Source organism: Aquarana catesbeiana, linkage group LG01 (assembly GCF_042186555.1).
Source record: "Aquarana catesbeiana isolate 2022-GZ linkage group LG01, ASM4218655v1, whole genome shotgun sequence".
NCBI lineage: Eukaryota > Metazoa > Chordata > Amphibia > Anura > Ranidae > Aquarana > Aquarana catesbeiana.
This window is the reverse complement of record NC_133324.1, coordinates 559,281,964-559,294,888: the sequence shown is the minus strand read 5'-3', so window position 1 is coordinate 559,294,888 and position 12,925 is coordinate 559,281,964. Positions and strand designations below refer to the sequence as shown.

The following is a 12,925-nucleotide window of genomic DNA, read 5'->3' as shown; positions in this document are numbered from 1 at the left end:
AGATAATGTCTATTCATAACTAAAATGCTGAGATCTTTGACACATGTGTTCCAACTCCTACATATGCATGTAATATTCTTTGTATCACCATTACTAATCTTTCTTATGTTGTCATATATTCTTTCAAAACTAATAAAAACAAATTGAAATAAACCATAAGCTTGAAAAATTACCTGCCAAATCCATTTAGCAATGGTGGATTTCGCCGCTGCCTGTCCTATCTTAGGACCTACAGGCAACACGAACAAAACGTCCGTTTTGCGAACCTGAGCGGTCGCTTCCAAATAGGCTTTGACCGCTTTCACTACATCCAGACAATGTAGCGACTTTTCTTCCTTAGAACAGGGATCTGGGAAAAATGAAGGCAGAACAATATCCTGGTTTAGTAGAAAATTTGAAACCATCTTCGGAAGAAAACTAGGACGAGAACGTAACACTACTCTATCCTTATGAACGATTAAATATGGCTATTTACAAGAAAGAGCCGCCAATTCTGATACCCTTCTTGCAGAAGAAATGGCTACTAGAAAAACTAGCTTCCTTGTCAAAAGGACCAAAGGAATATGTTGTATCGGCTCAAAAGGCTGTTTCTGTAAAGCTGACAGAACTAAATTCAAGTCCCAGGAATTCAGGGGGGCTCTAACTGGTGGATTAAGCCGGGATACCCCCTGTATAAAGCTTCGGACCAAAGCATGTGAAGCAAGCGGACATTGAATCAATACAGACAAGGCCGAAACCTGGCCCTTGATAGTACTCAAGGCCAATTTCATCGCTAACCCCATTTGCAGAAAGGCAAGGATTCTCCCTATAACATACTTCCTGGGATGCCAACCCCTGGATTCACACCAGGAGACATAAGCCTTCCAGAATCTATAAAAAATATGACTCTGGAAGCTGGCTTCCTTGCATTAATCAAGGTAGAAGTTACTGGACCTGAAAGCCCACAACTCTTCAGAATGTGGGTTTCAATAGCCAAACCGTTAAATTTAGCATTTGTAAAGTAGGCTGGAACACTGGTCCCTGCGATAGCAGGTCTGGACGTAGTGGTAGGGTCCATGGGGACCCTACCGCCATCTTTACTATTTCTGCATACCAAGATCTTCTGGGCCACTAGAAGCACTGACTTCTTTTCTTGCTTGATCCTGCGAAGAAGCCGTGGTAGCAGCAGAATAGGAGGGAATGCATAAATCAGTGAGAACGGACGCCATGGAGTTACCAACGCATCCGTCCCGCATGCAAGAGGATCCCTTGTTCTTGACACAAAGTTGTTGAACTTGGACGCAAACAGATCTACATCCGGGATCCCCCATCTTTGACATATGGCCAGGAAGATGTCGGGTGAAGAGACCATTCCCCTGGGAACAACTGCTGGCGACTTAAGTAGTCCGCCTGCCAATTCTCTACCCCTGGAATGAAGATTGCCGATATGCACGGCACATGCTTTTCTGCCCAGATTAGGATCTGGTTTACCTCTTTCTGGGCTGCACGACTCCTGGTGCCCCCTTGGTGATTGATATAAGCCACTGCTGTGGCATTGTCGGATTGGACCCTGACAGAACAACCCTGCAACCGGAATGTCCAGGTTTTTAGAGCCAGGTGCGCCACACGAATCTCCAGAATATTGATGGGTAAAGTCTTCTTGATCCTGGACCATTTCCCTTGGACAGTCGCCTCTTCCAGAACGGCTTCCCAACCCGAAAGGCTGGCATCTGTTACCACCTTCCAGGTGACTGGCAGAAAGGATTTCCCTTTCCGCAGATTTTCGGGTACCACCCATCAACAGAGACTTTGGCGCACTATTGGAGATAAGTGCATTGGAAAACCCAGTGCCTGGACCTTCTTGTTCCAGGCAGAAAAGGATACTGTTTTGCAACAGTCTTGAATGAAACTGAGCATAGGGAACTGCTTCAAACGAAGCCACCATCTTTCCCAACAATCTCATACAAAGGTGAATTGAAGGACTTTTCTTTGCCTGACTAGCTGAACCAGCACCTTTATTGCACTGATTTTTGCCTGGGGTAAAAACACCCTTTTTTGGGTTGTATCTATGATAAGACCCAAGTACTCTAGTCTTCTTACTGGTTTTAAAGAAGATTTCTCTAGGTTGAGAACCCAACCTAGATATTCCAGGTAGTTGACTGTGGTGACCAAGCCTTGGTCTAAAACAGGCTACCGACCGGTCTATTAAGAGCAGGTTGTCCAGGTACGCTACAAGCGTATACCTTGGGCCCTTAATCTGGCCAGAGGAGGAGCCAGGACCTTCGTGAACACCCGAGGTGCAGTAGCTAGACAGAAAGGCAAAGCTACAAACTGGAAATTACGATTTTTCACTTCGAAACGCAGATATTTCTGATGAACAGGGAAAATAGGTACACGCAGGTAAGCATCTTTGATGTCGATTGATGCCAGAAGTTCTCCTTGTAGGATGGAGACTACAGATCGGATAGGTTCCATGCGAAAAGATCGAATCTTTAGAAACCGATTTAGATCCTTGAGATCCAGAATGGGCCGGACATCTTCATTTGGCTTTGGCACCGTAAATAGGTTTGAATAAAAGCCCAACCCCCACTCTTGCATGGGAACTGCCATGATTACTTTTTGCGACAGAAGTTGATCCAACGCTTGGTAGAGAGACTTCTTTTTCTCTGGGTCTTTGGGGACATTTGATCTGAGTTATTGTGGAGATCACCCATCTGTCCTGAAATTCCTCCTGCCAGACCGTTGAGAACTGTAGCAGTCTCCCCCCCCACTCGAACGAGCGGGGGCGCCCCTTCATAAAGGGGCTTTAGAGTTCTGTCTTGTAGATTTCCTCCCCCAGGATTTCTTTTGTCCTTGGGGTTGACTCCGAGTTTTACCTCCTGAACCTGATGGTGGAGGCCGTCGCGACTGCCTGGAGGCTGATGCCCCAGGCGCTGGAGAAAGAGTCCTTATAAATTAAGGATGTTTACTCCGTTTAACTGGCAAAAAGGTACTTTTCCCACTTGATATCTTTTGTATATATTTGTCCAAGTCATCCCCAAACAGCCTTTTACCGTGAAAAGTGAACCCCGCCAGGAGCTTTTTGAAAGGAGTTTCGGCTGACCAATTTTTCAGCCACAAGATTCTACGCATATTTACCAGCCCTAGCGTAAGACAAGAGGTCTGAAGGATAGAATCTCTGATTGCATCAACCGCAAAACACAAGGCTGCTGGCAGCTCGGCTAATTCTTGGGCCTGCTGTTCAGGGAAAACCTTGAGCACCTATTTCAAGTGGTCTCTTGAGGATTGGCATACCCCAACTGCCGCTATTGCAGGTTGAGCTACCGAACCTGCCAAGGCAAAAACGTTTTTCAACAGGAAACCTAAGCATTTGAGTGTTGTCAACCAGACAAGTCAAATTTTTGTTCACAGAGGAGATAGCGGCGTCAATTGCCGGTATACCCCACATCTTTGTGAACTTTTCCTCCATAGGATAAAGAGTAGAAAACCTTTTAGGAGGGAAAAAATGTTTATCTGGGTGATCCCACTCAGAATAAATAAGCTTTTCCAGCAGGGAATGAACAGGAAAAGTGTGTACAGCAACCCAAACTAGATGTTGGTTTCTCAAGCGGCTCAGACACAGGCAACCTAAATGTGTAGCGGACCTTTTCGGTAAGGGATTGCACCAGCAATTACTCAGCCTGTGAAGCCGGAGAGGGACCTTCCTCACTAGATTCCCCAGAGAAGGAGTCATCCTCATCCCAATCTCCGGAGGAGGAATCATCTCCCCTTTCCCAGAGTTCCTCTGTTTGAGGGTCCTGGGTAAAAGGGGATCTAATGCGCTCTTACCCCTAGTGAAGATGTAATCACAGCCATTAATCTTTCCTCTAATCCACTTATGGTTGAAGAAAAAAACCTCCTGAGTGATAAATACAGGGGCTGAAGTGCCAGCAGCAGATGTAGCCCCTGACCCCGCTCATCCTGATCAGCCTCCCTAGGTTCTTCAGGAGGAGATGGTGCTGCAGAGGGGGGGGTCCTCAGAGCCTGAGGGAGATCCCCTTGAGCCCCTACTTCTCGGGGTACCCGTACCTCTTCTGCCATAGTGCCAAGCACAAATGCCAAGGTACAACCAGAAATGCACGTACTGCTGAGCAATATAGTCCAGCAACTATCGCTGCTATAAAAGGCCCAGTCTGGTGCTAAGTTAATGCTGCCTGGGGATGCCTGTGTCAGCCACACTTACATGCCCTCCATGCGCTCTGTGTCCCTCCTTGAAACTGTGCACCTGTAAAAGAGTGTTTCTTATAGACTCAATTAGCCCCTCTTTGTGGGTGTTGACCCACACCAGACGCCGCGCTAACGCTCCGCCCCCTTTTTCCAAGCCCCTATACCGCCCCTCCCCTTGTCCTCTTTTGAATAAGCCCTGCTTTCCCACGCGAGCCAAGGGTTCCAATCCTGATCGGATCGCCATGGAGGGGGGCTGGGGCGGAGGAGAGTGGAGGGTAGGTGGATGAGAAACCACCGTAATGCGGCAACGGCGATGGCGGGAGGTGGAGCGGGTACCGCTGACTGCCCTAAATAAAAAAAGAGCTTTGGGGAGACATTCTCAGAGAAAAAAATCCCCCCATCCCACATACTACCTTAAGCCTGGGCTCGGAGGAGTGTGCAGCATGATCACAGAGACGAGAAAAGACAAGCATGGAAGGTACGTGCTCTTGACAGCCCCTGGTGGCAACTTTAGGCATAGCAACATTAAAGGAGAAAAGACCATAAGAAACTAGAAAAATTCCTTAGGAATCTCCCTTACCTTATCCAGCTGCAGGGTTCTGTGGTAACAGGCCCAATCTTCACCACTCACATAGTTACATAGTTACATAGTAGGTGAGGTTGAAAAAAGACACAAGTCCATCAAGTCCAACCTATGTGTGTGATTATGTGTCAGTATTACATTACATACATGCTTTATTAGCAGCAGCTTGGCATTGCATGCCATTGCTGAGCCTATCATCCACTAGGACCCCCAGGTCCTTTTCCATCCTAGATTCCCCCAGAGGTTCTCCCCCCAGTGTATAGATTGCATTCATATTTTTGACACCCAAATGCATTATTTTACATTTTTCTACATTGAACCTCATTTGCCATGTAGTCGCCAACCCCATTAATTTGTTCAGGTCTTTCTGCAAGATTTCCACATCCTGCGGAGAAGTTATTGCCCTGCTTAGCTTAGTATCGTCTGCAAATACCGAGATTGAACTGTTTATCCCATCCTCCAGGTCGTTTATGAACAAATTAAATAGGATTGGTCCCAGCACAGAACCCTGGGGAACCCCACTACCCACCCCTGACCATTCTGAGTACTCCCCATTTATCACCACCCTCTGAACACGCCCTTGTAGCCAGTTTTCAATCCATGTACTCACCCTATGGTCCATGCCAAAGCACCTTATTTTGTACAGTAAACGTTTATGGGGAACTGTGTCAAATGCTTTTGCAAAATCCAGATACACCACGTCTACGGGCCTTCCTTTATCTAGATGGCAACTCACCTCCTCATAGAAGGTTAATAGATAGGTTTGGCAAGAACGATTCTTCATGAATCCATGCTGATTACTGCTAATGATATCATTCTTATTACTAAAATCTTGTATATAGTCCCTTATCATCCCCTCCAAGAGTTTACATACTATTGATGTTAGGCTAACTGGTCTGTAATTCCCAGGGATGTTTTTTGGGCCCTTTTTAAATATTGGTGCTACATTGGCTTTTCTCCAATCAGCTGGTACCATTCCAGTCAATAGACTGTCTGTAAAAATTAGGAACAATGGTCTGGCAATCACCTGAGTTCCCCAAGTACCCTCGGATGCAAGCCATCTGGTCCCGGTGATTTATTAATGTTAAGTTTCTCAAGTCTAATTTTAATTCCGTCCTCTGTTAACCATGTAGGTGCTTCCTGTGTTGTGTCATGAGGATAAACACTGCAGTTTTGGTTACTGAAGCCCCCCGATTCACTCGTGAAGACTGAGGAGAAGAATAAATTCAATACCTTTGCGATCTCCCCATCCTTTGTAACCAGATGTCCTTCCTCATTCTTTATGGGGCCAATATGGTCTGTCCTCCCTTTTTTACTGTTTACATACTTAAAGAATTTCTTGGGATTTTTTTTGCTCTCCTCCGCTATGTGTCTTTCATGTTCTATCTTAGCCATCCTAATTGCACCCTTACATTTCTTATTGCATTCTTTATAAATTCTGAATGCTGTGGATGATCCCTCAACCTTGTATTTTTTGAAGGCCTTCTCCTTTGCTTTTATATGCATTTTTACATTGGAGTTAAGCCATCCAGGATGTTTGTTCGCTCTTTTAAATTTATTACCCAATGGGATACATTGGCTAATGCCCTCATTTAATATGCTCTTAAAGCAAACCCATCTCTCATCCGTATTCTTTGTTCCTAATATTTTATCCCAATTTATGCCTTTTAGCAAGGTTTGTAGTTTAGGGAAGTTGGCTCTTTTGAAATTCAGTGTCTTTGTGTTCCCTTCATGTCTCCTATTTGTGTGATTTATACTGAAACTAATTGACCTGTGATCGCTGTTACCTAAATTGCCCCGTATTTCCACATCTGTTATCAGGTCTGTATTGTTGGTAATCAGTAGATCTAGTAATGTTTTATTTCTAGTTGGTGCGTCTACCATCTGACCCATAAAATTGTCCTGCAAGACACTAAGGAACTGGCGAGCCTTAAATGAATGCGCGGTTCCCTCCGCCCAGTCTATGTCTGAATAATTAAAATCCCCCATTATGATAACACTTCCCATCCTTGCTGCTAATCCAATTTGTGATAGGAGATCCGTCTCCACTTCCTCCCTCAGGTTAGGGGGCCTATAGCATACTCCCAGTATTATTTTCCCCTTAGCTTCATCCCTTTGGAGCTCTACCCATAAAGATTCCACCTCCTCCCTAGCCCCCTCAGTGATGTCATCTCTCACATTCACTTGTACATTATTCTTGATATATAGGCATACCCCTCCCCCTTTTTTACCCTCTCTGTCCTTGCGGTATAGGGTATACCCTTGAATGTTTGCCAGCCAATCATGAGAGCTGTTGAACCAGGTCTCTGAAATTCCCACAAAATCCAAATCCTCCTTGTACAACAGTATCTCTAGTTCACCCATCTTGTCCGCCAGGCTCCTGGCATTGGTGAACATGCCACATGGCTATCACTGTCTCTGGACCCTCCCCCCCATCGCCTAGTTTAAAAACCCCTCTAACTTTTTGGCCATCTTCATTCCCAGCAGATCTGCACCCTCCTCATTTAGGTGCAGTCCGTCCCTTCTATAGTACCGGTTACCGACTGAGAAGTCGTCCCAGTCCTCCAGGAACCCAAACCCCTCCTTACTACACCAGCTCTTCAGCCACTTGTTTACTTCCCTAATCTCCCTCTGCCTCTCTGGTGTGGCTCGATGTACCGGTAGTATTCCTGAGAACACTACCTTGGAGGTCCTTTTCCTCTATTTAGCTCCTAAGTCCCTAAAATCGTTCTTTAGGACACTCCATCTGCCTCTGACTTTGTCATTGGTGCCAACGTGCACCATGACAGCCGGGTCTTCCCCAGCCCCTCCCAGTAATCTGTCCACAAGATCCGTGATGTGCCGAACCCGAGCGCCCGGTAGACAACATACTGTTCGGCGCTTCAGGTCTTGGTTACAGATTGCCCTCTCTGTCCTTCTAAGAATTGAGTCCCCTACCACCAGAATCTGTCTTTCCTTTCCCTTTGCTGCCCCCCCACTCTCACTGGAGGAGTTCTTCCCCTGGCAGCTAGGAGAGTCCCTCATCTCCAGCAGTGCTGGTCCCTGACTGGTTACACCAATGTCACTCAATGGAGCGTACTTATTGGGATGCTCCAGTCCTGGATCGGCCTCCCTGGCACTTCCCCCTCTACCCCTCCCGACTGTCACCCATCTACTCTTTGCTAGTGCCTGCACCTCTTTGTCTCCACCCGCCTCTGTGCTGGCCCCTGCCGGCACCTGCCGTGTACGTTCCTGGCTCACCTTTAGTATGGAGGGACTTCTCAGTGCTGACAGTTGCTTCCCCAGATTCAGAACCTGGGCTTCCAGGGAAACAATGTGCTTACATTTTGCACAGCAGTATTCGCCCTCGATCGGATGATCAAGGAACGCATACATGCGGCAAGATGTACAAAGAGTCGCCTCTCCACACCCGCCGGGCATCGTACCTATTAAATTTGGTGAGGATTTGGGGATTTTACCCTGTCCAAATTACCTAACAACTAGCTTCCTGGCACTAATACTCAAGACAATACACAGGTACACGACAAGACAATACACAGGTACACAATACACAAGTACTAACGATCCACACACACTACTCAGACAACACTCAGATACTCACACTACACAGGTACTATGACCCCTGTTATAACCTCCTGTTTTAAACTCTTGTTTTTAACTCCCACTTAATCCAGCTCCACTTACACCAAGCTCCACAGCTTCAAACTGAGCACGCTCAGACTGAGTCCTACAACAAGTTAAATAGGCACCTGTGAGCAATTAACCACACCCCTTAATTGATAGACTGATAAAACAAAAAAAAAAAAAAAAAAAAAGCTATTTAAAAAGTGACAGCAAAAAGGCAAATTAAAAACTAAAAGGAAAAGTCCCCAAAATGCAACCCAGCAAACAACAGACAGCAACACACACCAACAGACAGCAACACACACCAACAGACAGCAACACACACCAACAGACAGCAACACACACCAACAGACAGCAACACACACCAACTCACGGTGGGCTCCGTTTGAAAAAACCTTCAGGGACTAGGGCCTCCTTTAAAAAAAAGGGGGATCCTAGCTCTGGGTCTGTAAAGCACCCCGCCAGGAATATGGCTGAAAAAAAACAAATACTGGATACTGGGGTGCAGCTTTCTAAGAAGAGACGCATTACAGACAGAACCTCGTTTCTTCGGACACAAGGCCCGGGTACCATTCAATTCGGCCTAGAAAAAGCACTTTGAATGGATCAAGTTGCATGGCTTGCCCCAGTAAGGAATATTCCAGCAGAGCTCAGCACAGAACATCTTTACTTGTGACCAACACCTAAGACACTGGCGAAAAAACTGAGGTACTCCCAGTTAGGGGAGGGGTTATATAGGGGGCTGAACTTTCTGTCTAGGGTGTGCCAGTGTCCATCACCTAGTAGTGCCTATATAACCCATCAGTGAATACTGAGGCTCTGTATCCTGTGATGTACGATAAAGAAATATATAATGTTTGGGGGTTCTAAGTAATTTTCTAGCTAAAAAAAAAAAATGTTTAACTCACTTGGTCCTTAAGTGGTTAAACAACAAATTTGATCTCGGAGTCTGAGGATATTTACCAGATTCAACCTCTAATGGTATATACATTACATCTCTGTCTATTATTCTCAGAGTGGATTAGAGATTTTGCTCCCTAACCATATTAGTTAGTTATTTATATTTACCACTGCATATAGATATTTAAAAATAAATTGCCTTTTTTTTAACTTTACATATTAACTATTTTAACTAAATTGTACACCACACTTTAAGGTTATTATCGGATCAAAAAGTTAGTTGCAGCCCTACTTGTGTAGTCAGTTTATAATAGGAAACCAGGGCGACTGTTAGGAACACCAGGTAATTCACACAAAGGAAGCAATACAAAGAGAACATGATATTCCTTCATAGAAGTGCATGGTATAGCAGGCACATATCAGGAATATAAAATGTTGGGTTTCCAAATCCTTTAAAAAAATATATACAAGAAAAGCTTTAGGATATCTAATGTTCAACATTGAGCCTCATGTCCTTGAAATCACTGTTTTTGCATTCAATAGTTGCATAATGTATGAGCAATTTCTACATAGTAAATGACAGACCCACCTGAACAACTTTGTAGAGGAAGGAGAATACCAGTGACACACAAGCATTCTTCTTGGATGTTGCAACCACTAGCGTACTGTTAAGGTAAATACACTAAAAATTCCCAATTCACTGCACAAACTTTCAGCTTTATACTATTCCTTTACTTTAGCTTAAGTATCAATATTATCCAGATAATATTTAAAGCACAAGAGGGAATATTAAAGCAAAACAATAACAATAACCCAAATGGACCCATTGCCACTACAACTCATGAATTTCTGCATCCTCCAATTGATGATAATGAAAATATCAGTTGTTATAACAGATTTAATGTATATTCGAAAATTAAAACTGAACTTCAGGCAGAAATAAAATAAATTGATACAGCTCTGTAATCATCAATGCAAGCATTTGAGTACCTGAATGCTACTTGGTATTGACCTCTTGCAGTCTATTGTACAGACTGTACAGAAAAGCTTGGAGGGGAGGGAGCTGCAGCACAAGTATGCTATTAGGAGATGAGAGCAGAGCTACAAAAAGAGGACCTTCTTTCACTGTCCAGTCACCGGGTGGAAGGGAATATTTTAGTAAAAGTGAAAATGTAGCGGAACAAGTCCCCTCCCTGCTAGAAAAATCTGTGCTATGAGGCAGCAGAGTGGTGTACTGGATAGACAGAAATGCAGATTCTTTCACAGGCAAAACAGTTCTCATATGCTGCACTCCATACTATATAACAATAAATGGTATAAAATTCTTGCAATAAAGAACACTGAAGAGAAGCAGGAGTGCTTCAACAGCATAATCAATGGCATTTGTCGGTGCATTCCACTTGGGCAACAAATATAAAAAAACAAAACATTTCATAATAAAGTTAAACCTGGGTGGTTAAATGGGAATGTAAAAAGGTATACTAATGAGAAAAAAACGGTTCTTTAACAAATATAAGATCAAAGGGTCATCATCAGCATTCCAAAACCACAAGGAGTGCAAGAAGAGATGCAAGAGTGCAATCAGGAGAGCTAAAATACATGCTATGAAAAACACACATTGCTGAGAGTAAAAAAAAAAATAAAAAAATAAAAAAAACCTCAAAATTCTTTCAAATAGGATATAGATAGATATAAATAGTTAGAAAAAAACAAGGTCAGAATATATTGATCCCATAAAACATGATTATTATTATTATACAGGATTTATATAGCGCCAACAGTTTGCACAGCGCTTTACAACATGAGGGCAGACAGTACACTTACAATACAAATCAATACAGAAGGGATCAGAGGGCCCTGCTCGTTAGAGCTTACAATCTAGAAGGGAGGGTCAAGTGGAAACAAAAAAAGGTAATAACTGTGGGGGATGAGCTGATGGAAAAAAATGAAAATACAGTTGTTAGAAGTGGGTAGGGTAGGCTTCTCTGAAGAAAAGGGCTTTCAGGGATCGTCTAAAAGCTAATAAAGTAGGAGATAAGCGGACAGATTGGGGTAGGGCATTCCATAGGATTGGAGAGGCTTTGGAAAAGTCCTGGAGGTGAGCATGGGAGGAGGTGACGAGGGAGCTAGAGAGCAGGAGGTCTTGAGAGGAACGAAGAGAACGAGTAGGTTGGTATTTAGAGACTAAGCTAGTGATGTAGCTGGGGGCGAAATTGTGGATTGCTTTGTACGTAGTTGTTAGAATTTTGAATTTATTTCTTTGGCCGAGCGGAAGCCAGTGGAGGGATTGACAGAGAGGAGTGGCAGACAGAGCGATTGGTAAGATGGATGAGTCTGGCAGCGGCATTCCTGATGGATTGAAGAGGTGATAGACTATGTAGAGGTAAGCCAATGAGAAGGGAGTTGCAGTAGTCGAGGCGAGAGATGACCAGCGAGTGAATTAAGAGCTTTGTTGTGTCATCGTTTAGAAAGGGGCGTATTTTGGAGATGTTGCGGAGGTTCAGGCGGCAGGATTTAGACAGTGATTGGATGTGTTGCTTGAAGGAGAGTTCAGAGTCCAGGACTACACCTAGAACCTTGGCATGTGGGGATGGGCTTATAGTGGGGATGGGCTTATAGTTGTGCCATCGATTTTGACAGAGAAATCAGGGGAAGGGGCATATGGGGGAGAAAAAAATTATAAGTTCGGTTTTGGATAGATTGAGTTTGAGGAAGTGGTGTGACATCCAGACTGATATATCTGATAGTAAATTAGTGATACGTGAGGAGACAGAGGGAGTGAGCTGAGGGGTAGAGAGATAGATTTGGGTGTCGTCAGCGTAGAGGTGGTATTGGAAGCCATGGGAGGCTATCAGTTGACCCAGGGAAGCGGTGTAGACTGAAAATAGGAGAGGTCCAAGAACAGAACCCTGGGGAACCCCAACAGAGAAAGGAAGAGGAGAGGAGGAAGTAGAGTTGCAAGAAACGCTAAAGGTGCGGTTGGATAAGTAGGAAGAGAACCAGCGAAGTGTACAGTCAGGGAGACCAAAGGCGTGTAGTTTTTTGAGGAGGAGGAGGTGGTCAACCGTATCAAAGGCAGCAGAGAGGTCCAGGAGTAGGAGTACAGAATAGTGTCGATTGGTTTTGGCCGTTAGTAGATCGTTTGTTAAAGGAGAGCAGGTTCTGTGGAGTGTTGAGGACGAAATCCAGACTGAAGGGGATCAAGAAGGTTATTAATCAGCGAGTTGGACGCTCAGTCGGTTGTAGACCAGACGTTCGAGGAGTTTGGATAAGAAGGGGAGCAAGGAGATGGGGCGTAGGTTGTTAAGATAGGATGGGTCCAGTGAGGGTTTTTTTAAGTATGGGTCTGACAAGTGCATGTTTTAGAGAGTTGGGGAACATGCCAGAAGAGAGGGAGAGATTGAAGATGTGGGTTAGTGAGTGAGTGTAGCATAGGGCCAGAGGGTGAACGTAGCATTTGTGAGGGAACAGAATCCAGAGAACAGGTGGTAAGGTGGACATTAGCAAGTAGTTTAGCAACTTTGTCTGTAGTGGTGGGGTTGAAAGAGGGAAGTAATGATTGTGCCTGTGGGCATGAAGTGTAAAGCGTGGAGGGTATCGGAACAGTAGAGATCTCCGCGCGAACTGTATCAA

General features: G+C 44.6%; 1 protein-coding gene across 1 annotated transcript in view; it reads right to left on the bottom strand.

Annotated features, from left to right (window-relative positions):
• The window catches only part of LOC141105988 (AP-1 complex subunit mu-1), a 151,862-nt gene that overhangs the window by 106,832 nt on the left and 32,105 nt on the right, over positions 1-12,925 (bottom strand). The window contains exon 3 of the mRNA XM_073596285.1: positions 9,882-9,949. Within this exon, the coding sequence (XP_073452386.1) occupies positions 9,882-9,949 (68 nt within the window). The remainder of the gene's footprint in view (positions 1-9,881; positions 9,950-12,925) is intronic.